The sequence below is a fragment of the Rhineura floridana genome, chromosome 5, assembly GCF_030035675.1.
Source record: "Rhineura floridana isolate rRhiFlo1 chromosome 5, rRhiFlo1.hap2, whole genome shotgun sequence".
Lineage (NCBI taxonomy): Eukaryota > Metazoa > Chordata > Lepidosauria > Squamata > Rhineuridae > Rhineura > Rhineura floridana.
The window spans coordinates 1,276,189-1,303,107 of record NC_084484.1 but is presented as its reverse complement, the minus strand read 5'-3'; the positions used below and the strand labels follow the sequence as shown (position 1 = coordinate 1,303,107).

General features: G+C 41.9%; 1 protein-coding gene across 9 annotated transcripts in view; it reads left to right on the top strand.

Moving 5' to 3' along the window:
* FGFR3 (fibroblast growth factor receptor 3) overlaps positions 1-26,919 on the top strand; it is a 126,670-nt gene that overhangs the window by 50,566 nt on the left and 49,185 nt on the right. For all 9 annotated transcript variants that reach the window (XM_061629818.1, XM_061629816.1, XM_061629817.1 and 6 more), the window contains exon 3: positions 22,838-23,101. In XM_061629818.1, coding sequence (XP_061485802.1) covers positions 22,838-23,101 — 264 coding nt within the window. The remainder of the gene's footprint in view (positions 1-22,837; positions 23,102-26,919) is intronic.

Here is a 26,919-nt window from a genome sequence, read left to right as displayed (position 1 = left end):
AGATGTTTTCAAATGTTTTTTGTTGTCACCCTGGACTCCTTCTAGGAGGAAGGGAGGGATATCAATTTAATAAATAAATAATACTTTGAATTTGATATCAGGATGGCAATATCATCTGCAAATATGGGGCAGGGCTGGTTGATCTGAGCCATGTGCAATTCCAGAGTATTTCCAGAAAAGATGAGTGGATCTGCTTAAGTTCAGAATTATCTCAAATACAGAATGGAAGGAAATGCTAGTGCTATTTGTTTCTTGCTTGCTTCTTTTGGTGAGTTTTTAAAATGACATGTTTGGGTTCTGTGTCTGTCTGGATATCACACTGACTCCACACCCTTCTCCCTAATCCCAGGCATAAAAGCCTGATTATGATTATTCTGGTGCGAGGTACTCTGCACATGAAGAGAGATTACTTCACATTTTCAGGACTGAGCCATGTTTTGCAAATATGTTCTGCTGTGCTCTGAGTGCCCTGGCTCAAATTAAACAGTTTTTTTGGTCTGTTGGTTGGAATAATTGGTTTTAATTGAGAGAAAAATGTGTTCTTGATAATGAAAGATTAAACTGACTTCCGGGAAGGGTGACTTAGCCTGTGCCTGCTTTTGAGACGGGCTCCTGCCTCAAAAGAAGCTTATTCAGATATATCAGTCAGTTTTTTCTTTTTTTTTTGACTGATTAAACTTCTCCCGGGTAGGGAGAAACGAAGAGATTAACCTCAAAGCCTATTTTTGTTGGGACGACCAGATCTCATTAATTTATGGGACGAGGTCCAGCCGACGAAAGTGGGACGGATTTTCAACAGCAAGCTCTATCTGTTAAAGCGAACGTTCATCTTATCTTCTAAGAGAGAACGCACTAACAGGCAAGCACCCTTCTTTCTATATTTTTCTTTTACTTGACTTAAATTGTTGCTGTTTAAAAGAGATTTGCCAGATTGATCAGTTTTTGACATCTCACTGGGGAGCCATAACTTCTCTCTGCTACGCACTAATTAATAGCTTATCTCTGTTTTTGTTGCAAAAAGCTGTCCTGGATTTGCATTCTAAAGATATACACAGAAGAGGGATTTCTATTCCAGATTTTTATTTTGAAAAATATTATACTGTTTTGAGACTACTCTCTTTTTGGTCTATTTTATTTTGACGAATCTGTTTCTTGACGATTGCCATTAATTGTTTCGATCCTGGGAACTGCATTTTGTTTACTTAACTATTGGAGAGATAAGGCTGTCTGCTCTGTTTATACTGTGATGTCACCAAGTTTGGAGTATTAACCCAATTGTTGCTGAAATAAGAAGTGGTTTTCCTATATTTTTCTTTTAAAATGGCAATTAAGAAAGTGGCTGAAAATCTGGAAATAACTATGTTTCAGAAAATAATGGATGAGATTGAGATAATGAAAATTGAATTGAGTAAAATGAAGCAGGAGATTAAAGATATAAGGGTCCCTGTGAGAGAGGTGACCCTGGAAGGGGTCCCTGTGAGAGAGGAGACCCCGGAGATTGGAACAGGGGTCCCTGTGAGAGAGGTGACCCTGGAGACTGGAATAGGGGTCCCTGTGAGAGAGGAGATCCCGGAGATTGGAACCAACGTGGAACAGGAACAAGATTTGGAGTCTATGGACTTTAGAAATAAAATCTATTGTTTGGAACTCAATGTTATCTCTGAAGAAATGAATGAAGATTCTAGAGATAAAGTTATCAATGGCATGGATAATCTTCTGGACTGGAATGATGTGATGGAGCCCAATATAGAGAAAATCTATGGAATTAACTGCAGCCATGTGACAATGGAAAAACTTTTAAGAGATGACCCAGTGTATTTTGAAAAAAAGAACAGAGATATGATTTTACAGCAGTATTTCAGCAACCTATTCAGAATGGATGGCAAGAAAATATTTGGGATAGAGGTAATCCCCATCAGACTCTTACTATATGACTATGGCTTTGACAGCAAGATTATTATGGAATACTGATAATGGAAGATTGGATATTGAAATTACTGGACTTAACAAGACTACTGAAGATGGAAGATGGAAAATGGAACTAATAGAGATAATAGAACAATGGCTACTGAAATTATTGAACCTAACAGATTCTGATGTGATGGATTAATTGAAATGTTTATTTTGACTATGGTTATGACAATAAGATTATCATAATTAGTAATGAGATGGATTAATCGATATGCTTATCTGGAAAAAAAAATTGATAGATATATTTCTTAAAGAATTGAAACCTCTCTTTGACTTTTTGTGGAAAGAATAAAGTAATGTTTATGAGATTTGATGATTAAGTAAGATAACTACTGGAGGAAAGTGATTTTATAATATGACTTAAGAGACAGGATTGTTATATATTATAGACTTATAACTGATTTGATCTTTGACAAATGGGAAGTCAATATTTTACTCTTTATTTTTTATTTTTGTTTTTTTTTTTTTCTTTTTTTCTTTTTGTTTAACTATTTTTGATTTTGTTTTTTGTCTTTGAATGTTTTATGATTTTGTCTTGTATGTTTTATGAAAATCTGAATAAAAATTATTGAAAAAAAAAAAAAAGATAATGAAAGATTAAACTGATTAGGGGGTGAGGAAAACTGCATGCTACTTGGAAAATGTGAGGAACACTTGTTACAAGTTTTAGTGTGTTTAGGTTTTTTGCAATGGATGTGTAGGTGTAATCAATACATGAATTCAAAAACATATGGCATGTGGTATGCTTAATTTCAAACCAAGAGGTATGGAGTCAATCTTGTTTGAAAATAATATTTAGACCCTTTTACATGGAACTTCTGTCCATTGATGTGAAGAGAATAATTTATGGTTTTAGTGAGAAGACAATGACACTCCACACATGTGTAGTGGCCAAGGATGTGGTGACTGCTCAAGTTGGTGCTCCTTTTTGTGCTCTCGGACTCCGTGCTCACTGGGTCCCCCCCCCTTAATACTTTAAGGAAGTATTAGTGTTTTCTCCAAGCATTCCCACTTCCCCCATTAACTTTGCAACATTGGGGACGAAGGGGGAGGGCAGACTTGGAAAAGCTTTTGTGAGACTCCTCCAAGTCCACAATGTCAGGAAGTTAAAGCGGGAAGGGGGGAAGGCTCAGAACAGGTGTTACCAGATGGGGCAGGTAGCCCTCGTCACAACAGAGGGAGTTGAACCTTCACAGCAGGGGTTGGAAAGCCTGCAGTCCTCCTAATGATCAAATGTCAATCACAAGAGACACATGGAAGGGACCTCTTTGCCATAGCTATATTTTTGGATTAGGACAGGCTGAATGGTGCAGAGGGCTGCTTGGCCAAAGAACAGGAGATTGACAGAAATGTCTACAGGAGACCCTGCAAGCTCATAGAAGTAGAAAATGTGTGTGGGACAGGACAAAATGTGTAGCTTTGAGATTTTGGAGGGAATTTTAAAAAGAATATGCTTGACATTCTCATTTGGAGGCCTGTGCCCTAGTAGCACTAGTGGAAGAGCCTCCAGTGGGTACACTGGAACATTTGAGAGCGCCACATCCTTTATCTCTCTTACATGTGGCAGCTGAAGAATGGATGACATTTAGCAAGCGTTTCAGATTTTCTCGTTGGCTATGCAGTCAAGTGATAAATCAGATTACCAAAACTTACCATTTTTCTCTTTGTGGCCAGCACTGATGCAATCAACTTGCAGAATTTCTTTGAGCTAAAGAGAGAAACAGTTATAAGGCACTGGTGGAAACATTTGAGTATTACTGTCTTCCTAAAAGGAGGGGTGTAGTCGTCCAGTGTCTCGGAGGGTCGTGGACCCCTTACCTTTTTGGAAGCAGGGACACAGCAGGATCTCTATGTCTCCAGCATCCTATGAGACAATCGGCATGAAAGGGGAATGTGTTAGCCACTGAGAAGAGCTTTCTAGCATGCTTCCTTGTCCTTTCCTGCTGATTGGAGCCAATCATAGTGAAAGGAGATGAGTCAGCCACTGAGAAGACTCTTCTCAGCAACAAACACTCTCCCCTTTTGTGCTTATTGACTCCTGGGCATTTATGTGTTGTGTGAAAAGGAATCAACAAGGATCTTATTCTCAACCCAGCAGCAAAAAAGTGTGGCATGGCTGTGACTAACATGAAGGGACCCTGCACTTCTGAATGTGCCACTACACTGCTGCCTAGAAGTGATGATGATACAGTGGAAAATATAAATTTAGATCAAGGTATCAGCAAGATGGAGAAACCTTTGTGGGATTCTTTAATAAGAGATCAGATTGTCCCAATGCATAGACAATTCTGGATTGTGAAAATGTTTTTTGGAGTAGCCTGACTTGACATTAGATAGAGCTATGCAGTTATGCCAAGCTGCAGAATTAAGAGGAGTAAAAGATGTGAAAAAGATCAGCAAATCAGTCATTGAAATGATGTTGAAGCCATTGGGATCTGCTTTTTGTAGACACTGTGGTGGAATACATGGTTGGGGAAGCTGTTCAGCCTGTGGAACAACATGTTTTCACTGTAAGAGACAGCAGCATTTTGCAAGAGTTTGCAAGCAGAAATGCACTAGTAAAACGGTTCAACTGGCAAGTAAAGTGGATGATGGTACATGCTTGCAGGGAGATGGGGTTGCAATGAATCATGAGGAAGAGTAACGGTGGGGATTGCTATAAGAGCTGGAGAAGGAGGGTGTCTCCTTGGGGCTCATAGAGAAGTCAAAAAACCTTAAATTGACCCGGCCTATAGATTTAGAGGCAAATGGAACTGTGGTAACATTGTTATTGGATCCTAGGGTGCTGGCAAATATTTCTGAGACACTACTTGAAAACATACAAAATTACTTTGTTGTTTGTGATCATACAGTGGAAAATACTATAGAGGTCAAGGGGTGTTTTTGGCTACAAGTTTATGTGATGAACAAAATTGTTAATGTAAATTTTCCTATAGTTCCTGGAAATGGGATTACAGAAACTTACTTTGAAGGACACAGTTAATCACAGTTATCACTGATCCAGAACCACCAGAATATCACCAGACCATTCACACATTGCACATACACAACTTACAAGATCTGAACAGGGTAGTTCATGACAGATGCTATTGGAGGTCACTGATTCATAGGGTCGCCATAAGTCGTAATTGACTTGAAGGCACATAACATATTTCAGAATGTTAAGAGCAAGCATGTCAGTTAGCTTAGCAAGTTAAGATAAGGTTATGTTCCATTGATGGATGTTGTGCATGTATGTGTACTTTCTTACTAATAAATACCTGTTCTAAATTACTACATTGAATTTGGAATGTCATATACAACCAGAATATAACCATAGAAATTAATGAGGCCCCCTTCCCATTTTTCATAGCAGATTTAACCTGGTCAGGCCTCTCTCCTGCCCAACCCCAAATCTGCTACACTGTAAGGTTTTGGGGGGTATGTGTTTGAGATGAAGCGGGAATTCTGTTTACAAAAAGACTGTGACCCAGACTTAACTGTGGTGATGTTATCTAGCTGTTTACTGGAAACAAAAAAAGAGAGAGATTTGGATGGATTTCTCCCCCCCCCTTTTTTTTTTTTGGCACATGAATGGATGTTATGCTGATAATTAACGGGTTTTGTTGCAGGTCTTTGTGTTGAAATAACTTCTATCACACTTTTATAATGTATGCTTGTCTTCACCCAGATAGTAGCATGTGGAACTTTCCATATGCCATTTCAGAATTCTGATGACTGTTAAAAATAAAGGTCTCTGTTTTTGTTTTTTTCAAAAGTGGTCAGTGGCTAGCTTAACATTGGAAAGCAAATGTGTGTGTTTTTCATTCAGTATTTAAAATGTTGCCCAATGGCACAACCATCCTCTTGCTGCACGTATAACATCAATATACACATTTCATGCCAGTACAGTGATATCCTGCAGAGCTATCCAAATTTGCACCGAGATGGCATGTGAATTTTTGTTGGGTATTTATTATATGGACACTGCACTGTGCAACTACTCCAGTGCAAAGCCTGACTACAGAAGTAGTGACATGTAAATTATAAGCAATTGCTATAATTAAATCAATAAAATTAGTTCTGTTGCATGGTAACTAAATTAAAAAAGGAAATGGACTGCCTTCACGTCGATCCTGACTTATGGCGACCCTATGAATAGGGTTTTCATGGTAAGTGGTATTCAGAGGTGGTTTACCATTGCCTTCCTCTGAGGCTGAGAGGCAGTGACTGGCCCAAGGTCACCCACTGAGCTTCATGGCTGCATGGGGATTTGAACCCTGGTCTCCCAGGTCGTAGTCCAGCACCTTAACCACTACACCACACTGGCTCTCAGGTAACTAAATTGAACTTCTGTATTCTTAGCCAATCATAGAATCATAGAGTTGGAAGGTGCCTTGTAGGCCATCGAGTCCAACCCCCTGCTCACAGCAGGAAATCCACAGCTAGAGCATCTCCCGCAGATAGCTGTCCAGCCTCTGCTTGAAGACATCCAGCGAAGGGGATCCCACCACCTCTCTAGGCAGTCGGTTCCATTGCCGAACTGCCCTTACTGTCAAGAAGTTCCTTCTAATGTCCAATCTGAATCTACGCTCCTGCAACTTAAAACCATTAGACCTAGTCCTACCCTCTGGGGCAGCAGAGAACAAATCTGTACCCTCCTCTATGTGACAGCCCTTCAGGTACTTAAAGAGTGCAATCATGTCACCCCTCAGCCTTCTCTTCACCAGACTGAACATGCCAAGTTCCTTCAACCTTTCCTCATAAGACTTGTTCTCCATACCGGCTATCATCCTCGTCGCCCTCTTCTGAACCCGCTCTAACTTGTCTCTATCTTTCTTAAAATGAGGTGCCCAGAACTGAATGCAGTATTCCAGATAAGGCCTGACTAATGCAGAATATAGTGGGACTATTACTTCCCTTGACCTAGAAACTATAGCTCTGTTTATGCAGCCCAAAATCGTGTTTGCCTTTTTTGCCGCAGCATCACACTGCTGGGTCATGTTCAACTTGCGATCCCCTACAATTCCAAGGTCCTTCTCACACGCACTACTGCTAAGCCGGGTATTTCCCATCCTGTACCCATGCATTTTGTTTTTGTGGCCTAAATGCAGAATCTTGCATTTGTCTTTATTGAATTTCATTTTATTAATTTCAGCCCAATTTTCTAGTCTATCCAGGTCCCTTTGAATTTTATTCCTGTTTTTCATTGTGTTAGCTATCCCTCCCAGTTCCGTATCATCCGCAAACTTCATAAGGCTTCCCTCCACCCCATCATCTAAGTCATTGATAAAAATGTTGAAGAGTATTGGCCCCAGGACAGAACCCTGTGGCACTCCACTTGAAACCTCCTTCCAGTCCGAAGCAGAGCCACCGACGACCACTCTTTGAGTACGGTTTTCCAACCAGTTGTGAATCCACCTGACAGTATTTCCATGTAGTCCACATTTGATGAGTTTGCTAATCAAAAGGTCATGGGGGACTTTGTCAAACGCTTTGCTGAAATCTAGATAGATGACATCTACAGCATTTCCACCATCTACTAAGCTAGTGACCCGATCAAAAAAAGAGATGTGATTAGTTTGACAGGATTTTTTCTTGACAAACCCATGCTGGCTCCTACTAATCACAGCATTGTCATCTAGATAGTTGCCAATGGACTCTTTTATTATCCGTTCTAATATCTTTCCCGGTATTGAAGTCAGACTGACCGGCCTGTAATTCCCCGGATCTTCTTTTTTACCCTTTTTAAAGAGCGGGACGACGTTTGCCCGTCTCCAATCCTCCGGCACCTCTCCCGTTCTCCAGGATTTCTCAAAGATGATAGCAAGAGGTTCCGAGAGTACATCAGCAAGTTCCTTCAATACTCTGGGATGCAGTTCATCAGGCCCTGGAGATTTGAACTCATTTAGGTTAACTAGGTATTTCCTGACTATCTCCTTATCAATCTTGAACTGCAATCCCAACCCCTTACTGAGATTGCTACCGATGCAAGGTTGCACACTGTTCCCTTTTTGGGAGAAAACGGAGGCAAAATAGGCATTGAGCAGTTCTGCCTTTTCCTTGTTATCTGTCAACATTTTGCCATCCTCATTGAGCAGCAGTCCCACCATTTCCTTGGTCTTTCTCTTGCTTCGAACATATCTGAAAAACCCCTTTTTGTTGTTCCTTGCTTCCCTCACCAGCCTCAGCTCATTCTGGGTTTTAGCTTTCCTTACGCTATTCCTGCAAGCCCGAGCCGCTCGTCCGTACTCTTCCTTGGTGATGCGTCCTTCCTTCCATTCTTTATACATGCTCTTTTTTATTTTTACCTCCTCCACCAGTCTTCCATGTAGCCACATTGGCTTTTTCCAATGTCTTCCGTTTTTCTTCCTCTTTGGAATTGTTTGTGATTGTGCTTTTTGTAATACGTTCTTCATGAACTCCCACGCTTCTTGGGCTCCTTTTTTCTTTAGTCTATCTAGCCACGGGATCCTACCCATCACTTCCCTGAGCTTGCTAAAATTGGCTTTCCTGAAATCCAAGGTCCATATTTGACTATATTCTTCTTTGGCTTTCCCCAGAATGACGAATTCCAGCATTACGTGGTCACTTTCCCCCAAGGTACCGACCGCTTTAATTCCCGTGACCAATTCGTCCCTGTTAGTTAAGATCAGGTCCAGGATTGCCAATCCCCTTGTTCCTTCTTCTACTTTTTGAAAGAGGAAATTATCAGCAAGGCCCATCAGGAATTTGTTGGAGGCTTTGTGCTTCGCAGAGTTTGTCTCCCAGCAGATATCCGGGTAGTTGAAGTTCCCCATCACTACTACTTCTTGCCTCCTTGAGATTTCAGAGATTTGTTTGAGAAAGGCCTCGTCTACCACCTCTTCTTGGCCAGGGGGTCTGTATAGACACCTACTACCATGTCGGTTTTATTTGTTTCTCCATTTATTTTTACCCAAATGGTCTCTATCGGACCACTTTGTTCGCTCTCCGAATGCCAGATTCGGAGAATATGCTACAGAAGATGGCCATCTTCTTCACCAACATTTGAGTTTCCATGTGCATCTATCTGGCTATTAGTACTCTGATCTGTCAAGGAAATTCTTACAGCCATGCTCTAATTTCTGGTGGATATTTTTCATGAAACCTTGTATTATTTGCTAACATGATCTACAATATTCTGAAGTACAAATTCCAAGTATATACCACAAATATTTTTCCCTTTGTATATAGGGACCGTCTCTTATCCATCCCCTAGCGAATAGCTGTGTTTGTACATAATGCTAACCTATGGCTTAGGTACCGCAAGCAGTAGCAGTTAGTATGGAGGGCCAGCGCACTTACCTGACCTCCCATCATTGGTGTTGCTGTGCCTTACTGGGTGGTGAGGCAAGAGGTTTGTGCAGTGCAGAGACACTAGCAGGGGAGCTTGATTTGTTCCACCAGTGTGTTTGTGCTGTACTGCATTGACCTCACTGTCACCTTGCCCTTCCCCCTCTCCCTCTTGGTAAGACACAGCAATGCCAGTGAGAGAAAGTCAAGTAAGTGCCTCTCCCTCTCCACTCCGACCACTGCTGGTTACAAGGATGAGCTACAGTGAGGCATGAGCTCATTTGCTCCTCTTTCCTCATCTGGCGAGACCGCAAGGAGGAGTTCAAAAATGTTCTTTTCCATATTAGATCAACTTCAACTTGTCATCCAAACCTGATTAGTCTTAATTATGGTTAGTGGAAGCAAGCCAACTGCAGACCATAATGTATGAAGATGGCTTTATTTCAATAACCATAGTTAAAATTAACCACAGTTTGGGGTTCAGATGTCACACAAAACTCTGGTTAATTTAAAACTAAAAGTGAAGCTTCTGCTCTCCTCCTTGCAGCTGTGCCAGATGAGGAAAGGGGAAGGGGAGTGTGCAAACCTGAGGCTCACTGCAGCTTGCCTTTAAAACACTAAGCCGTGGTTCAGCATTGTGTACAAACTGGGCCTTTATATTTCTCTTTAAGAAAATGGAACTTTGATCATCTTATGCATGGAAGTTAGCATGAAGTTATCTGCTTTCCTAAGGAAGGAAGCTGGAAGGAATTGGGCCAGGATTTTAAATTGTTTAGTATTTTTAACATTTGAAAAAATAGTTTTAGTGAGTGAGAGAAATCAGCCTATTGATACATTGAAACCAATGTTTGGTTTTCACTTAGTTATATTGGAAACTAAACTTCACTCTGAAAGTAGGACGGGTGTAGTTGGAATGACAATTAATCTGAAGTATAGATAATCCCAGCTGGAAGCTGGTTTCTGAATAGAACAAGAACTCGGCTCTTTCTCCTGCCCTGCCCCACCTCTTTCCTGATTTGTTCCTATATTGGCTGTGGAGTGTGGAGGCTTCCGTTTTTAATTAGCCATCTGAGCAAAACTTCATTCATTGTGTCCCTTCAGTTTCTTGTCCTGAGACTGTTCTTCATTATGGAGCAGTGAGCTTTTGGAACTCTGGGATCCTGCATGATTCTTTTCAGGTGTTGGCTGCCAGCTCTCTGCCTTAAGTGAAGATTTAATCTAAGAGAAATTTAATCTAAAAAAAAGGACAGGGAAATCCAGAGGAATTAAGAACTTGTACCAGCAGAGCTGTTAGCTAAAAAGTGAAGATTTGAACACCTGCATATGATCCTTGTAAAACTGGAATGAGGAACCTGCAGCCCTCTGCCTAATTTCATGTGGTCCTAGCATCATCTACCTCTCCAAACACTGTGGCCCCACGCTGGCTCTGTGACCCACCCACAGAAATCGCATTATCTTCTGCTGTATGTATATGTGAGGTGGAGAAGGGATGGGGTGGCACAGATAGAGAGAGAGAGAGGTATGCAGTGCTGCAAACTCCACCCACAATTGGCTCCCAGTTGACTTTTCCTGGGGGTCACTGACACTTCACTGGAAACAGCTGGAGCTCAAACTCTGTTACAGTAAGGCCCCACTTATACAGCGGGTTCCGTTCCAGACCCCCGCCGTAAAGCGGAAAATGCCTTAAAGCGGAACCCCATTGAGTTTAATGGGGCGCGTTGCACGAAAATGCCGCAAAAGCGGCTTTAAAATTGAAAATGAAAGCCGCTGCATTAGCAGAACGCCGGGAAGCGGGGCCCTACCGTACATGGGTTGGGGCAGGGGTTTAAACAAATAGGTATCCTGTGCTAGTTCCCTCCCCAAAAATAGTGTTGCCAGAATGCAGAACACACATGCTGCTGAGGCTAATATATTTTGAATTCTCTCTGTCCAGTGGGTATAGAGCTACATAAAGGCACTAGGGGAGTATTAATAATTAAGGATATCAATCAGGCTAATTTAAAATTGTGCCATTTTAAGGGCTTGTAGGATGTTAAAAGCTTAGCTTTTTATCTAAACAACTGTAAGAATTAGGGCCAAAGTAGACATTGTGCTCTTTGAATACCTGAATGGGTGTCACACAGAAGAGAGCAAAGGCTTGTTCTGTGCTACCTCAAAGGGCAGGACTAGATCTGATGGGATTGTTAGATAGATTTCAGTTCAACAAAAGGAGAAACTTCCTCATGGTAAGAGCAGTTCACAATGGACTCCATTACTGGGGTGTGGGGAAGAGGTTCTCTCTTGATGGATATCTTCAAGCATAGGCTGGTCAGCCATCTGCTAACCTTCCCATAGGTCTGGATTCCCTGTATGAAGCAGGGGACTGGACTAGATGGCCTACAGAGAAGGTCCCTCCGACTCTGTTGTTGTTATGTGCCTTCAAGTCGATTACAACTTATGGCGACCCTATGAATCAGCGACCTCCAAGAGCATTTGTCATGAACAACCCTGTTCAGATCTTGTAAGTTCAGGTCTGAGGCTTCCTTTATGGAATCAATCCATCTCTTGTTTGTCCTTCCTCTTTTTCTACTCCCTGCTGTTTTCCCCAGCATTATTGTCTTTTCTAGTGAATCATGTCTTCTCATTATGTGTCCAAAGTACGATAACCTCAGTTTCATCATTTTAACTTCTAGTGATAGTTTTGGTTTAATTTGTTCTAACACCCAATGATTTGTCTTTTTCGCGGTACATGGTATCCGCAAAGCTCTCCTCCAGCATCACATTTCAAATGAGTTGATTTTTCTCTTCTCTGCCTTTTTCACGGTCCAACTTCCACATCCATACATAGAGATTGGGAATACCATGGCCTGAATGATCCTGACTTTGGTGTTCAGTGATACATCTTTGCATTTGAGGACCTTTTCTAGTTCTCTCACAGCTGCCCTACCCAGTCCTAGCCTTCTTCTGAGTTCCTGACTATTGTCTACATTTTGGTTAATGACTGTGCCGAGATATTGATAATCCTTGACAAGTTCAATGTCCTCATTGTCAACTTTAAAGTTACATAAATCTTCTGTTGTCATTACTTTAGTCTTTTTGATGTTCAGCTGTAGTCCTGCTTTTGTGCTTTCCTCTTTAACTTTCATCAGCATTCATTTCAAATCATTACTGGTTTCTGCTAGTAGTATGTTATCATCTGCATATCTTAAATTATTGATATTTCTCCCTCCAATTTTCACACCTCCTTCATCTTGGTCCAATCCCGCTCTCCGTGTGATATGTTCTGCGTACAGATTAAACAAATAGGGTGATAAAATACACCCCTGTCTCACACCCTTTCCGATGAGGAACCAATCGGTTTCTCCATATTCTGTCCTTACATCTCTCGTCCAGAGTATAGGTTGCACATCAGGACAATCGGATGCTGTGGCACCCCCATTTCTTTTAAAGCATTCCATAGTTTTTCATGATCTACACAGTCAAAGGCTTTGCTGTAGTCTATAAAGCACAGAGTGATTTTCTTCTGAAATTCCTTGGTCCGTTCCATTATCCAGCGTATGATCTCTGGTGCCTCTTCCCTTTCTAAATCCACCTTGGACGTCTGGCATTTCTCGCTCCATATATGGTAAGAGCCTTTGTTGTAGAATCTTGAGCCTTACTTTACTTGCATGGGATATTAAGGCAATAGTTCGGTAATTAGTGCGTTCTCTGGGATCCCCTTTCTTTGGAATTGGGATGTATATTGAACACTTTCAGTCTGTGGGCCATTGTTTAGTTTTCCATATTTCTTGACAAATTTTTGTCAAAATTTGGACAGATTCAGTCTCAGTAGCTTGTAGCTACTCTATTGGTATGCCATCTATTCCTGGTGATTTGTTTCTTCCAAGTATTTTAAGAGCAGCTTTCACCTCACATTCTAAAATTTCTGGTTCTTCATCATATGGTTCCTCCGTGAATGAATCTGTCATCCTGTCATCTCTTTCATAGAGTTCTTCAGTGTATTGCTTCCATCTTCCTTTTATTTCATCTCGGTCAGTCAGTGTGTTCCCCTGTTGATTATTCAACATACCTACTCTTGGTTTAAATTTCCCTTTCATTTCTCTAATCTTTTGGAATAGGGCTCTTGTTCTTCCCATTTTGTTGTCCTTTTCTATTTCTATACAATAACTATTGTGATAGTTTTCTTTGTCCCTACGTACCTCCAACTCTATGTTTCTATTATATAGATCTATTGATTATTATTTGGAGAGGGTCCATTGTTTTTGTTTTGCTCTCCACCCCCTTTTTAGCAGCCCTGTGTGGTTGTTTTGAAGGTTGGGGAAGTGATAATTCCAAGAAATGGTTTTTTTCCCTTTCCTCCAGCAGCACTGCTGTGATCTAAATCTCTTCCCTTCCCCCTTCTGCCAAAACTGCTACTAGCCACATAGGAGAAAGAAAGACAATTCAGGTCTTGGAAATGTCAAGAGAGGACAAGGATAAACATCTTCTGTTAAAGCACAGCTTCCCCCAGTGTTCAAAGCAGCCAAATGAAGCTACTAATTGGTTAAAAAGCAGAAAAGATATGTGGAGTTCCTAATCCTGGATCTCCTGAAACATATCTGGTTTGGCCCCTAGGAACTGATAATTTCACATTTTCTCTGTGGCATCTCTGCAGTCCCATATCTGGCATAGCATGTGTACAGACCACAAATGTGAAACCTTTTAGAAAAGGTTAAAAAGCACAGGTCCCAATACTGATCCTTGGGAGACTCCACTTTCTACATCCCTCCATTAGAAGAACAATTCATTTATTCCTATTTATTTATTCCTATTCTCTCTGTTTCCTTGTATTTAACCTATTCCTGATCAATAAGGGGGCCTTTCCTCATATTCCATAAGTGCTAAGCTTATTTAGGAGTCTTTGGTGAGGTATCTTGTCAAAAGCTTTTTGAAAGTCCAAGTACAGTATGTCAGCTGGATCATTTCTATCTGTATGCTTGTTGACACACTCAAAGAACTCTATAGGTTACTGAGACTGGACTTATCCTTGCAGAAGCCATGGTGGCTCTGCTTCAGCAAGGCTTGTTCTTCCATATGCTTGATTATTTTATATTTGATAATACTTTCCACCAGTTTTCCTGGGACAGAAGCTAATTGGACTGTAATTTCCAGGATTCCCTCTGGATCCCTTTTTAAAAATTGGTGTTACATTGGCCACTTTGCAGTCCTCAGGAATAGAAGATGATCTGAGGGGCAAGTTACATATTTTTTGTTAAAAGTTCAACAATTTCACATTTGAGTTTTTTTAGAACTCTCAGGTGGATGCCATTCAGACCTGGCAATTTGTCAGTTTTTATTTTGTTATTAGGCCTAGAACTTCATCTCTTGTCACCACTATATGCCTCATTTCTTTGGTTCCCTTCCTGCAAAAGTTAATTCAGGCACCTTTGACTCCCTTATTATCCAAGAGTCCAACCACCTTCCTAGATGGTTTCTTGCTATGAATGTATTTAAATAACTTCTTGTTGATGGTCCTCAAATCCTTTTTTTTAGCATCCTCTATTGTCTTCCTTGCATTTATTTTGCAAAAGTTTGTGTTCCTTTTTGTTCTTCTCATTTGGACAAGACTTTCATTTTTTAACGGAAGCCTTCTTGTCTCTAATAGCTTCTTTGACTCTGCTCACTAGCCATGCTGGCATCCTCTTGGGCCTGGGAGTACCTTTCCTGATCTGCAGTATACATTCCAGTTGAGCTTCTAATTCTGTGGTATCAAGCAACTCCCATGCATTTTGGAATGATTGGATCCTCTTGACTTTGCCTTTCAACTTCCTTTTCAGCAATCCACTTATTTTGGGGAGTTTCCTCACTGCACTTCTGGTTGGCTCCATGACCGACTGTTCTAGGCACAGTCATTCAGGGAATCTAGAAATTTTACCTCTTTTTCATGACTGGAACACACATGTAACCATTCCATGCTGAAGTAGTTGAAGTCACCCATTACTACAACATTTCATCTTTTGGATGCTTTATTGATTTCATTCTTCATCTCAAGATCTTCTTGAGCATTTTGATCAGGAAAGCGAAGCCTACCTTTTTAAAACTAAGCTGACTCCTCTGCTAGCTACATCTATATTATGAGGAACTATATATATATATATATATATATATATATATATATATATATATATATATATATATCTTAGCGGAGTTCCTTTTTTTACTTCTCCATGATTGGAGTTTAGTCTAGTTTTCAGTGCTTCTCAAGCTTCCCTGCTAGAGTAATACTGAAAACTAGATTTCTACAGGCTTCCTACCTCTAGGATTTAGCTCCTGAGATATAAATTCTTAAGGGATTTGACTCCTAACACACAATGACCTTACTGTGCCCTTATTAATCTGAGCTGTTTTAATTTAATAAATGGGTGTTACTTACCATCTTAGCTCTGTTGCTTATCTTAAATGTAAATGCTTTCAAGTCGATTCCGACTTATGGCGACCCTATGAATAGAGTTTTCATGAGGCTGAGAGTCAGTGACTGGCCCAAGGTCACCCAGTGAGCTTCATGGTTATGTGGGGATTCGAACCTTGGTCTCCCACATTAACCACTACACCACACTGCCTCTCGCTGCTTATCTTATATGACACTTTGTCAGCTGGGACTCCCTGTAGCACTTGGAGCTGAGCATCTGTGCTGAAACTTGGGGGGTACCTTCTTGCCCAGTTCTCTCTACCAAATGAGAAGCAGCCAAGATTCCCCAAACCATGTGAGGAATAGAATCCAACAGAGCTTTTGCTAACTTAGTCTATTTTTTTATTTATATCCCTGTTAAAAATAAAGGAAAACAAACAGGTTGTTTCAGGGCTGCAAAGAAATGAGTGGCTCTTCTAAGGGGGGAGATTGCCTCACTCAGTTTACCCCTGTGCTTTTGACACAAATAGGCCTCTACACAGGGATGGTCCTTCTGGCAGGTAAATTGGGGATGGTGAATTTGAAGTCTAGAGCCCCTGCTAACTTGCCTTGCTGGCTACCCTACCCATATTATGGCAGCTTCACCCACCTGCCCACCTCTTGTAAGGCTCTCCAGAGTTCCTGACCCATCCCCATCCTTTACTTTGAGGAAGGACCTCTTTTCTCAGAGTGATGCATTCGAGCTTCCTTGGAAAAGAAGCAGCACACAGGTACTTTTCCAGGCCATCTTCCTCAGACTGAAGTGGAGATGGAGGTGGATAGTCTGCCACTGCATTAGCAGAGCAAAACATTTCTAAAAAGTAAGCAGGGAGGAGATAAGAGGGATGGCGGAGCCACCCATCTCAGATGGCACTGTGTGTTGCAGTGGTCCTGTGATAAGCAGTGATAGAGTGGTAAAAATGTCACTCAGTCTGATATTACACAGCCACAAGAGTGGCTGTATACTATAGTCAGCATGGATTTTTTACATTCCGCAATATTAAATTGAAAAAAAAACCATGCCATTCTGATGCCTCCCATAAGCTCATGTCAAAACAAAACCTTACAAAACGTACAGTCCTGAACTCAGAAATGCTTGCTTAACAATCCTCTAAATTTTCATGGTGATACACAAAACAGTCAGAGGGAATCAAGAGTTCAATGTGTAAAAAGAGAGAGAGAAAAAACCAGACCCCTTTTGGACTTTTTTCTGTCAGTTATGAGAACTCTGATGAAATTAATTAAAAATCAGCCATGTTCACAGAGTACCTGTAATCCTATTACTGACCTTGCCCCATACTCTGACATTCATCTTCTGCTGTTTAAAAGTTAAAAAAAAAATGCCTGGCTGATTTTTAAGTAATTTTGCATTGAACTGAATGATAGTGTCAGGTATGCTCAGTAAGAACCAACTGTCAGCGTTCTAAAAGCCAGACTCTCAGCTGCTGGGCTTGTCCAATCAGGGGACCACAGCTACACCAGACCTTTATTTCAGTCATGGCTTCCCCCAAAGAATCCTGGGAAGTGTAGTTTGTGAAGAGTACTGAGAGGAGACTCCTATTCCCTGAGCTCCAGTGGCCAGAGTGGTTTAACAGTCAGTCGCTCTGACTGAAGCTCTGTGAGGGGAACAGGGCATCTAGCAACTCTCAGCACCTTTCACTAACTACACTTGCCAGGATTCTTTGGGAGAAGCCATGACTCCCTAAAGTGAAATAAAGGCCTGGTGTGGATGTAGCCAGGGACAGCTTTGGTTTAACTTTGGGTGGGAGGCTACATGTGCCTGCTGTAGAATAAAAAGGTGGGGGAAACCCTGAAAAAGAATGATACTGTTCACAATGTTTTATTTTTGGAAAGGAAAGGGGCTTCCCCTCTACCCAGTGCCCGCCCACCCAATCTCTCCTCCCCTTCCTCCCTCCCCCACCCTCCCCCGCCCCTCACCCAGGCCAGTTTCACCTATCCTAAGCACATGAGTAAATCTCACTGAAGTCAAAAAGCATGCAAATGATCAAATCTGCCCTTCCCCTCCTCCTCCCTCCATTTTGCCCCTTCCCCTTCCTTCACCCCTACCCCTCCCCAATCCCCTTCCAATCCCCTCCTTCCCCCTCCTCCTCCCCCATGGTCAGTTTTACCTATCCTAGGACTATGACCTGGGAGACCAGGGTTCAAATCCCACATAGCCATGAAGCTCACTGGGTGACCTTGGGCCAGTCACTGCCTTTCAGCCTTAGAGGAAGGCCATGGTAAACCACTTCTGAATACCACTTACCATGAAAACCCTATTCATAGGGTTGCCATAAGTTGGGATCGACTTGAAGGCAATCCATTTCATTTTCAACCATGATTGCATGAGAGTAAATCCCACTGAACTCAGTAAGCATGCAACTGATCAAACCTGCCATCACCTCCCTTTTGCCCCTTCTGTCCCCCTTCCCACACCCCTTCCCCCTCCCTTTCCATTCCCCTCCTTCCCCCTCCCACTCCTTCTGCGCCCCTCTCCCCCTTCTTCCTTCCCTTTACTCTCCTCTCCCCCTCCTCCTCCCTCACGGTCAGTTTTACCTATCCTAGCCATGATTGCACAGGAGTAAATCCCGTTGAACTCAATAAGCATGCAAATGATCAGACCTGCCTTTCCCCTCCTTCCCCTCTCCTCTCCCTTCCTCCTTCCTTCTTCCTTTCCTCTCCCTTCCTCCTTCCTTCTTCCTCTCTTCTTCTCTTCCTTCTTCCTCCTCCCCTGCCCACTCCAGGTTTCCTTCCCCATGGTCAGTTTTACCTATCCTGAGCCTGATTGCATGGGACTAAATCCCACTGAACTCAATAAACATGCAAATAATAAAACCTGCCCTCCTCCTCCCCCTCCTGCCTGCTTCTGTCCCTCTCCTCCCCTCCCCATCCCCTGTGGTCAGTTTCACCTATCCTAAGCATAATTGCAGGGGAGTAAATCCCATTGAACTCAATAAGCATGCAAATGATCAATCAATTCTCAACAAACTTGCACAGGATTCCATTTCTTACCTCCTGGATCAAAAAGCAGAGAAATTCACTAATAGGCAAAAACCCTTGCGGTTTAAGAATGTACCTATAGCCAACAGATATTTCTATCAAACATTAAAAAGCAAGGAGATTGGGCAGCTATAGTGAATGCACCAGGGGGGCAGGAGACCTCCTCTCTGAGATATTGTACTGCCCTACAAATTTGTCAAAACGTATTTATTATGGACTTCTTATGGAACCATAGACTGTTATTATTAAATTTATTACCCACCCTTCGCTAGTAGGTCCCAGGGTGAGTGTCAACAATATAAAATACATTATTTAAAACAGTTTGAAACAAATGACATCATTAGCAAGGCAAGATATCATCAGCAATAGAATCTCAGGATTCTGTCAAGTATCTACTGACCTCACAGGGATGGTGACCTTTCTGTTTTTTGTCCTTCAACTACCTTCTCCAAATATGAATAATATTTATAATTCCCAGTCAAACAGCAGAGACATTTACTTTCATCTCACCTTCTTGCCCAGTGATTTCCACCCTGCTTCTAGAAAATTGTGAACACTTGTTATAGCATGATCCTATGAATGTTTAATCTTAGTTCCACTTTGTTTAGTAAGACTTATTTAGAAATAGCTGCTTATAGGATTGGAGCCCTAGCCTTCATATGAATTATCGTGCTTAATATCCTTGCATGGGTAGTCAGAATGAAATCTATATCCAAGCAGACATAATTCTGAGTTTTTGCATTGTTCTAGATTGTATAAAGGCTCTAATTAGTTGCAAACCAGTGTGTGTTACAGTTAGTATTCATGCTTGTTCAGAAAATACATGAATTTCAAAATGGGAAACTTTATTTCAATCTGTCATCCCTGGCTGGCGCTCACTTAGTGCAAGCACAAATTGTCCTCTGTCCTGACGGTATCTTCTCAAGGTAAGGAGAAGCTTTATTCTAATTGAGACCACTGTTTCATCTAGCCCAGTATGGTGGTCTCTGGGTCTCAAACAAAGGCCCTTCCCAGTCCTTTAACCTAAGAGTCTTTTAACTGGGGATGCCAGGGAAAGCATATGCTCTGCTACTGAGATATGGACCCTAACCCTGTGTAGGAAGTGGAGGACCAAAGACAACTGGGGAACAAGTCAGTTCCTAAGAAGTGGACATCAGCTCTGACACAAAAGCTGCATTCTGGCGTTGCCGTTCTCTCTTGTGGAAAAGTAAAGCATCCCCAAGGTGATGCTGTGTCAAATTACAATTGATAAGTTTTCTCTAGGGCGCCAGCTACTCCAGAACACCAACGCTATCTTGGAAACTTCCCTAGCCACCAGGAGAGGAGGAGGAGTGATGGGCTGATGCCCTCAGCCAACCACAGCCAAGTGCAGGTCACAGCAGTGATTACCCCTCTGTTCAGCACTGGTTGGGCCTCATCTTGAATGCTGCATCCAGTTCTGGTCTCCGCACTTCAAGAAGGATGCAGACAAACTGGAACAGGTTCAGAGGAGGGCAACAAGGATGATCAGGGGACTGGAAACAAAGTTCTATGAGGAGAACTGGGCATGTTTAGCCTGGAGAAGAGAAGACTGAGGGGAGATATGGTAGCACTCTTCAAGTACATGAAAGGTTGCCACACAGAGGAGGGCCGGGATCTCTTCTCAGTCGTCCCAGAGTGCAGGACATGGAATAATGGGCTCAAGTTGCAGGAAGCCAGATTTTGACTGGACATCAGGAAAAACTTCCTAACCGTTAGAGCCGTACGACAATGCAACCAATGACCTAGAGAGGTAGTGGGCTCTCCAACACTGGAGGCCTTCAAGAGTCAGCTGGACAGCCATCTGTCGGGAATGCTTTGATTCGAATTCCTGCATTGAGCAGGGGCTTGGACTTGATGGCCTTATAGGCCCCTTCCAACTCTACTATTCTATGATTCTATATAAGGACAGAATATGGAGAAACCGGTTAGTTTAATTTCATAAGAGCCTTTGTTGTAGAATCTTGAGCATTACTGATTCTTCATCATATAGTTCCTCCATCTGCCATCCTTGCATCTCTTTTATAGAGTTCTTCAGTGTATTGCTTCCATCTTCCTTATATTTCATCTCAGTCAGTGTGTTCCCCTGTTGATTATTCAGCATCCCTACTCCTGGTTTAAATTTCCCTTTAATTTCGCTAATCTGATTAGGGCTCTTTTTCTACCTTTTTTATTGTCCTCTTCTATTTCTATATAATAACTATTGTAATAGTTTTCTTTGTCCCTACGTACTAGTCGCTTGCATTATTGCATTTAGGGTTCTTACTGTGTGTCTATCTTTTGTTTTTGCTTTCCTTCTTTAACCATTTTAAGAGTTTCGTCAGTCATCCATCTCCTTTTAACTAGAGATAGTCTTTTTGCATTCTTCCCTGATAGTGTCTCTGACTTCAGTCCATAGTTCTTCTGATTCTCTGTCAACTTAAGTTCAAGTCTCAAATCTGTTCCTTATTTGATCTTTATATTCTTCTGTTATTTAAATTGTATTTTGGCATTAAGATTGCTTTGTTCTTCTACTTTAGCTTTACTTTGATTTTTGATATTACCAGTTCATTATCTGTACCACAATCTGCTCCTGGTCTTGTTTTTGCAGAAAGTATGGAGCTTCTCCATCTTTTGCTACCAATAATATAATCAATTTGATTCCTATATTGACCAATTGGTCCACGTGTACAGTCGTCTTTTTGGTTGCTCAAAAAATGTGTTTGCAAGGAACAAATTATTGGCTTCAATAAGTCTTTATCCTGCTTCATTTCTATCACCTAAACCCCATGTCCCCACTGTTTCTAGCTCTTCTCTGTTCCCTACTCTTGCATTCCAGTCCCCCATGATTATCAGCACATCTTGTTTTAGTGTGTGATCAATTTCTTCCTGTACCTCTGCGCAAAATCTCTCCAGTTCCTCTTCTTCTGTGTTTGCTGCTGGGGCATAGACTTGGATGATGGTTATGTTAATAGGTTTCCCGTTTAATCTCATTGATACCACTCGTTCAGACCTTGCTTTATAGCTCCTAATTGCTTTTGCTACGTTGCTTCTTGCTCTTAAAGTAACTCTGTTTCTTATTAGTTTCTCATTTCCTGCATAAAATATTTTGTAGCTGCCTGATTGAAGATGTTCCATTCCCAACCACTTTAAATAATAATAATAATAATTTAATTTATGTGTCGCCTATCTGGCCAGTGGCCACTCTAGGCGACGTACATCTCGGTTACAATAAAATACATCATAATAATACAATAATTCACTCACGCCAAGTATTGTAATGTTGATACGTTCCATTTCTTGCTTGACGATTTCTAACTTTCCCTGGTTCATGCTTCTCACATTCCATGTTCCTATTGTGTACGTCATGTAATTCCAGACTATCCTTTTGCATCTGTGCGCATCAGCCTCTGGGCTTCCATTTGTCTTTGATCCAGCTGCGTCATTAGTCACAGTGCTGCTTGTACTTGTCCGTTGTTCTTCCCCAGTAGCTTGCTGAGTGCCATCTGACCTGGGAGTCTCATCTTACAGCACAATCTCGTGTTGCATTTTGGATACTCTGTTCATAGGGTTTTCATGGTAAGAGGTATTCAGAGGTGGTTTACCATTGCCTTCCTCTGAGTTTGGATGCATTGCAGTCTGGTGTCTCAGCTTGGGAGGCCCTGCTAGTAGTCTAGCCTCTTGGTCTAGACTCCTGACGCCATTGCTGTCAGCTTTTTCAATACTCTCAAACTCCCTCACCACATTAAGGTGTGCATCCTAGAAAATGCACATACCTACCTAGAGGTAGGTACATACCTACTCCAAAAGTTGCAAAGGTGTTATTGCAGCAAAAGGTGGCACTATCAAATATTAATGTGGGGAGGTTGAATACTTACGCAAGCAACATGTTTCAGTTTGTTACGTTTCTTACAAACATTTCCCAATGTAAAACCAATGTCACCTTACAATGATTGATTTTGAGTTTCAGTGTTTCAAAATAAAATATCATTCAGGACAAAATTACAGTGTACCATTTGTAATTCAGTAATATGAAACCATTGGTCAGGGGTCTGATTACTTTTGCAAGGCACTGTATATACACATTCCTACCATTTGTTGGACATCTCACTGATATATTTTGAGTGAACAAAAAACTGATGGCATCTTTTCCATTTTCTTTTCTCACAGATTATTTAAGGAGTGATACTACTTTCCTTGAAGAATTGGTTGTTGGAAGTGGTGATACCATCGAACTTCTGTGTACCTCTCCGAGCCCTTCCATGTCTGTCTTCTGGTATAAAGAAGGCATTGAGATTTCACCTACAAACCGAACTCATATTGGCCAAAAACAGTTAAAGATTTTCAATGTATCTTATGATGACTCTGGCCTGTACAGCTGTAAGCCAAGGCACTCCATTGCAATGCTCAGGAACTTTACAGTACGAGTGACAGGTAAGTACAATAAGTTTATTCTGTTTTCTCTCTGCTTTTTTCCAGATCATCACAGGCGTCTGGATTCATACATACATCCCCAAATCAAAATATATGTTAAGAGTTTTGCCTCTGGCGCTAACCTCTCCTGAAAATTAAATTGCTTTGGCCAATGCCTGTCTTGACCAAAAGGATGTTGGAGTTCCTTCATATTGTCAAGTAAAATTTGTGGTTCTGTTCAGTCTGTCTAGATTGCAGCTTCCTGACTTGAAAAGCATACATTACATACAAAGAAGCTAAAGGCTGCTAACTCAAATTTTGGAATGGAACAGTAGGAGGGCCAAAGAGCCTCACAGGGTTCAAGGCACTTGGATACAGATGTGAATGTTTCTCTTGTTGTCAACCACTTGCTACCCAAAGGGATCAGAAGAGCTTCAAACACACAGTCTCAGTTCTCCCCACACTCACATCTTTGTTGAATGTTGGGGGATGCCACAACTAAGGAGCTGATTGTCACTATGCATGTGGAGTTTCACTCATACATATTTGGAAAGATCCAGCATTACATTAAGACAGGCCTGCTTTCATCTCACAAAGTTTCTACAACATATGTTCTGTGTCTCCTGTAATGTTTGAGGGAGAGGTGCATGTTGGACCACACACAATCAGGAGCCACAGTCAAGTGTACTTGTCTTGCCACACTACTGCAGAAACACAGTAGCCTCTCTTTTCTTTTAACATGTGAGGCAGTTCTCAGTGGATGGGTCTGGCTGAATCCCTTCCTAAGATCAAATATGGTAAACTCCTTAAACCTGAAGGGTTGCATTCTTTGTTTGTTTGTTTTCTGTTTATGTGCCTAATAGTTCAGAGAACAGTCCGTTCATGTATTCTGATGGCTATAGTGCCTAGTAGGAGGAGTATTTCCTGTTAAAGCTCATAGGACAAAAAGGGAGGGGAGATGGAAGCTAGCCATGCAGAAATTGGTTGCTGCAGGAGGAAAAGGCTTCCCTTCTATTCGGCTAAGAAGAGGAACAGTTTTAACAGTTATATTTTTAACTGTGAGATACATTGTTGTGGGGGGGGTTCAGGGAGAAAGGGGGGCTGTGATTTTTTTAATAAATAAAAACCAAAAGAGGAGAGGAGAACACCCAACAGAAGAAAACAGACCTGAGGGTAGGGGCTGTTTGGCTGGTGGAGGTGACACATCAATTTTCAATGTAAATGATGTTTTGGCTGAAATGTTACCTCTGTAATATGTGCACCCCTCAGGGAGCTCCTTTAAAGTAGCACAAGGTAGACAAAATGGAACCTAAATTGCATTGTTGTTTTTTTCTATTTTGCACTCAGAACAATTGTGCTTTTGGACATCTATTTATCCAGGTGAAACTAAGGTTGCAGCCTGACACTAATGCATAGAGGTGGAAGTTCCTGCACTCGTAGTGTGACTGGGTGCAAAATAGGGCAGGGCTCCTGCACCTTTAAGACTTGAGTAAAAGAAAGAATTTCAGCAGATGTAGCTTACATGATAAACTAACTGGCAATACTAATTACTTTAAACATTTCAATAGACCAAGGGTTGCCAGCATGCCACATGTGAGTGCAATGGTGTCTGAGATCTTCTGGTATCTACAAAGCTTCTGAGCCCTGCCCACCATCCCCATGGTCATGAGGGAGTGAGAGCGATTATATTTTTCTTCCTTGGACAATATATAGAGCTGAATGAGGGCATTGGAACAGTGACAGTTTTTCCCACTTCCTCTTTCAGCTCTATGTGATTTTCAAGTCCCAGATTAATTCTACTGAATCTAAATTTTACCCAAACCCCTTGGAAAAGCAAAGTTTCGGGGGGGGGGCATTGATCTGGGGGAAGAGGGAATGAAGTGCCCAGGGAAAGTTCATTTTAGAAAGGATCTAAATAAGGAACTAAATAGTTCAGTCTGAGTTCATCCAATGCACTTTTTGGTTCATATGAATTTCTCCCTACCACACAGCTGTTAAAGACACAAGAGAACTGCTTTCCCCCTACCAATCCTAAACCAGGCTCACACACTCCCAAGCACACAAACAGGGACTCTCAATCTCCCTAGGGAATCCCAAACACACACACACACACACACACACACACAGGGACACCCACGCACCCACGCACCCCCGAACTCCCAAACACACACACACACACCCCTACATATCCCAGGCACTCTCAAACAAACATAGCCCAGGCAGTCCCAAACACATTCACAGGGACTCCCAAACATACATATGAATCCAGCACCACCCCAAACAGCCCCCACTTCCCCAGGCAATGCCCCAAACAGCCCTACAAACTGCCCCCTACCCTCACCCCAGCAACACCTGACGCATCCCCTAATCCAGTAGGCACTTCTTATGCCTAATCTCTTGAAGTCTCTGAGCTGGTCACTGAATGTTTATAAAAATTAGTAACATTTGAGGAGGCAGCAGGAACAAGCATGCTAGCTCTGACCCCCCAGCATCGTTCCTGCTACCCTCCAACTTGTGCAGGTCAAACGACTGAAGTGGGGAGTCTTCTATATTTGGAGGCTCCCCACATTATGTTGTTACTGTTCCTATGTGCCTTCAAGTCGATTACAACTTAGGGCGACCCTATGAATCAGCGACCTCCAAGAGCATCTGTTACAAAACATCCTGTTCAGATCTTGTAAGTTCAAGTCTGTGGCTTCCTTTATGGAATCAATCCATCTCTTGTTTGACCTTCCTGTTTTTCTACTCCATTCTGTTTTTCCTAGCATTATTGTATTTTCTAGTGAATCACAGTGGGGAGGAGAGCCTGTCTGGGAGTCCAGAGTGTGTGAGTTCAAATCCCCACTCATGTCTCCTGGGTCTCAAGGGCCAACTAAAGATCACCCCCACAGTGAGTGGCTCAGGGGTTACATACCTGTGCAGCTGTGGGCAAGCTACATAATCCCAAGGAGCCCAGTTGCCCCCAGCTGGTAGTTGCGGACAATGAAGGGGCTGGCTTGTGCAGCTGTGGCAAGCTGAGCAGGCCCTAGCCAGCTGGGGAGGACTAGCCTCAGAGGAAGGCAATAGTAAACCCCCTCTGAATACTGCTTACCATAAGTCAGGATCGACTTGAAGGCAGTCCATTTCCATTTTTTTCAGTGAATCATGTCTTCTCATTATGTGTCCAAAGTATGATAACCTCAGTTTCATCATTTTAGCTTCTAGTGATAGTTCTGGTTTAATTTGTTCTAACACCCAGTTATTGGTCTTTTTTGTGGTCTGTGGTATGCGCAAAGCTCTCCTCCAACACCACATTTCAAATGAGTTGATTTTTCTCTTATCCGCTTTTTTCACAGTCCAACGTTCACATCCGTACATAGAGATTGGGAATACCATGATCTGAATGATCCTGACTTTGGTGTTCAGTAATACATCTTTGCATTTGAGGACCTTTTCTAGTTCTCTCATAGCTACCCTCCCAAGTCCCAGCCTTCTTCTGATTTCTTGACTATTGTCTCCATTTTGGTTAATGACTTTGCCAAGGTATTGATAATCCTTGACAAGTTCAATGTCCTCATTGCCAGCTTTATAGTTACATAAATTTTCTGTTGTCATTACTTTAGTCTTCTTGACGTTCAGCTGTAGTCCTGCTTTTGTGCTTTCCTCTTTAAGATTAAACAAAAAGGGTGATAAAATACACCCCTGTCTCAACACCCTTCCCGATGGGGAACCAATTGGTTTATCCATATTCTGTCCTTACAGTAGCCTCTTGCCCAGAGTATAGGTTGTGCATCAGGACAATCAGATGCTGTGGCATCCCCATTTCCAGAGAATTCTAAAATGCACAGGGAACCTTCACA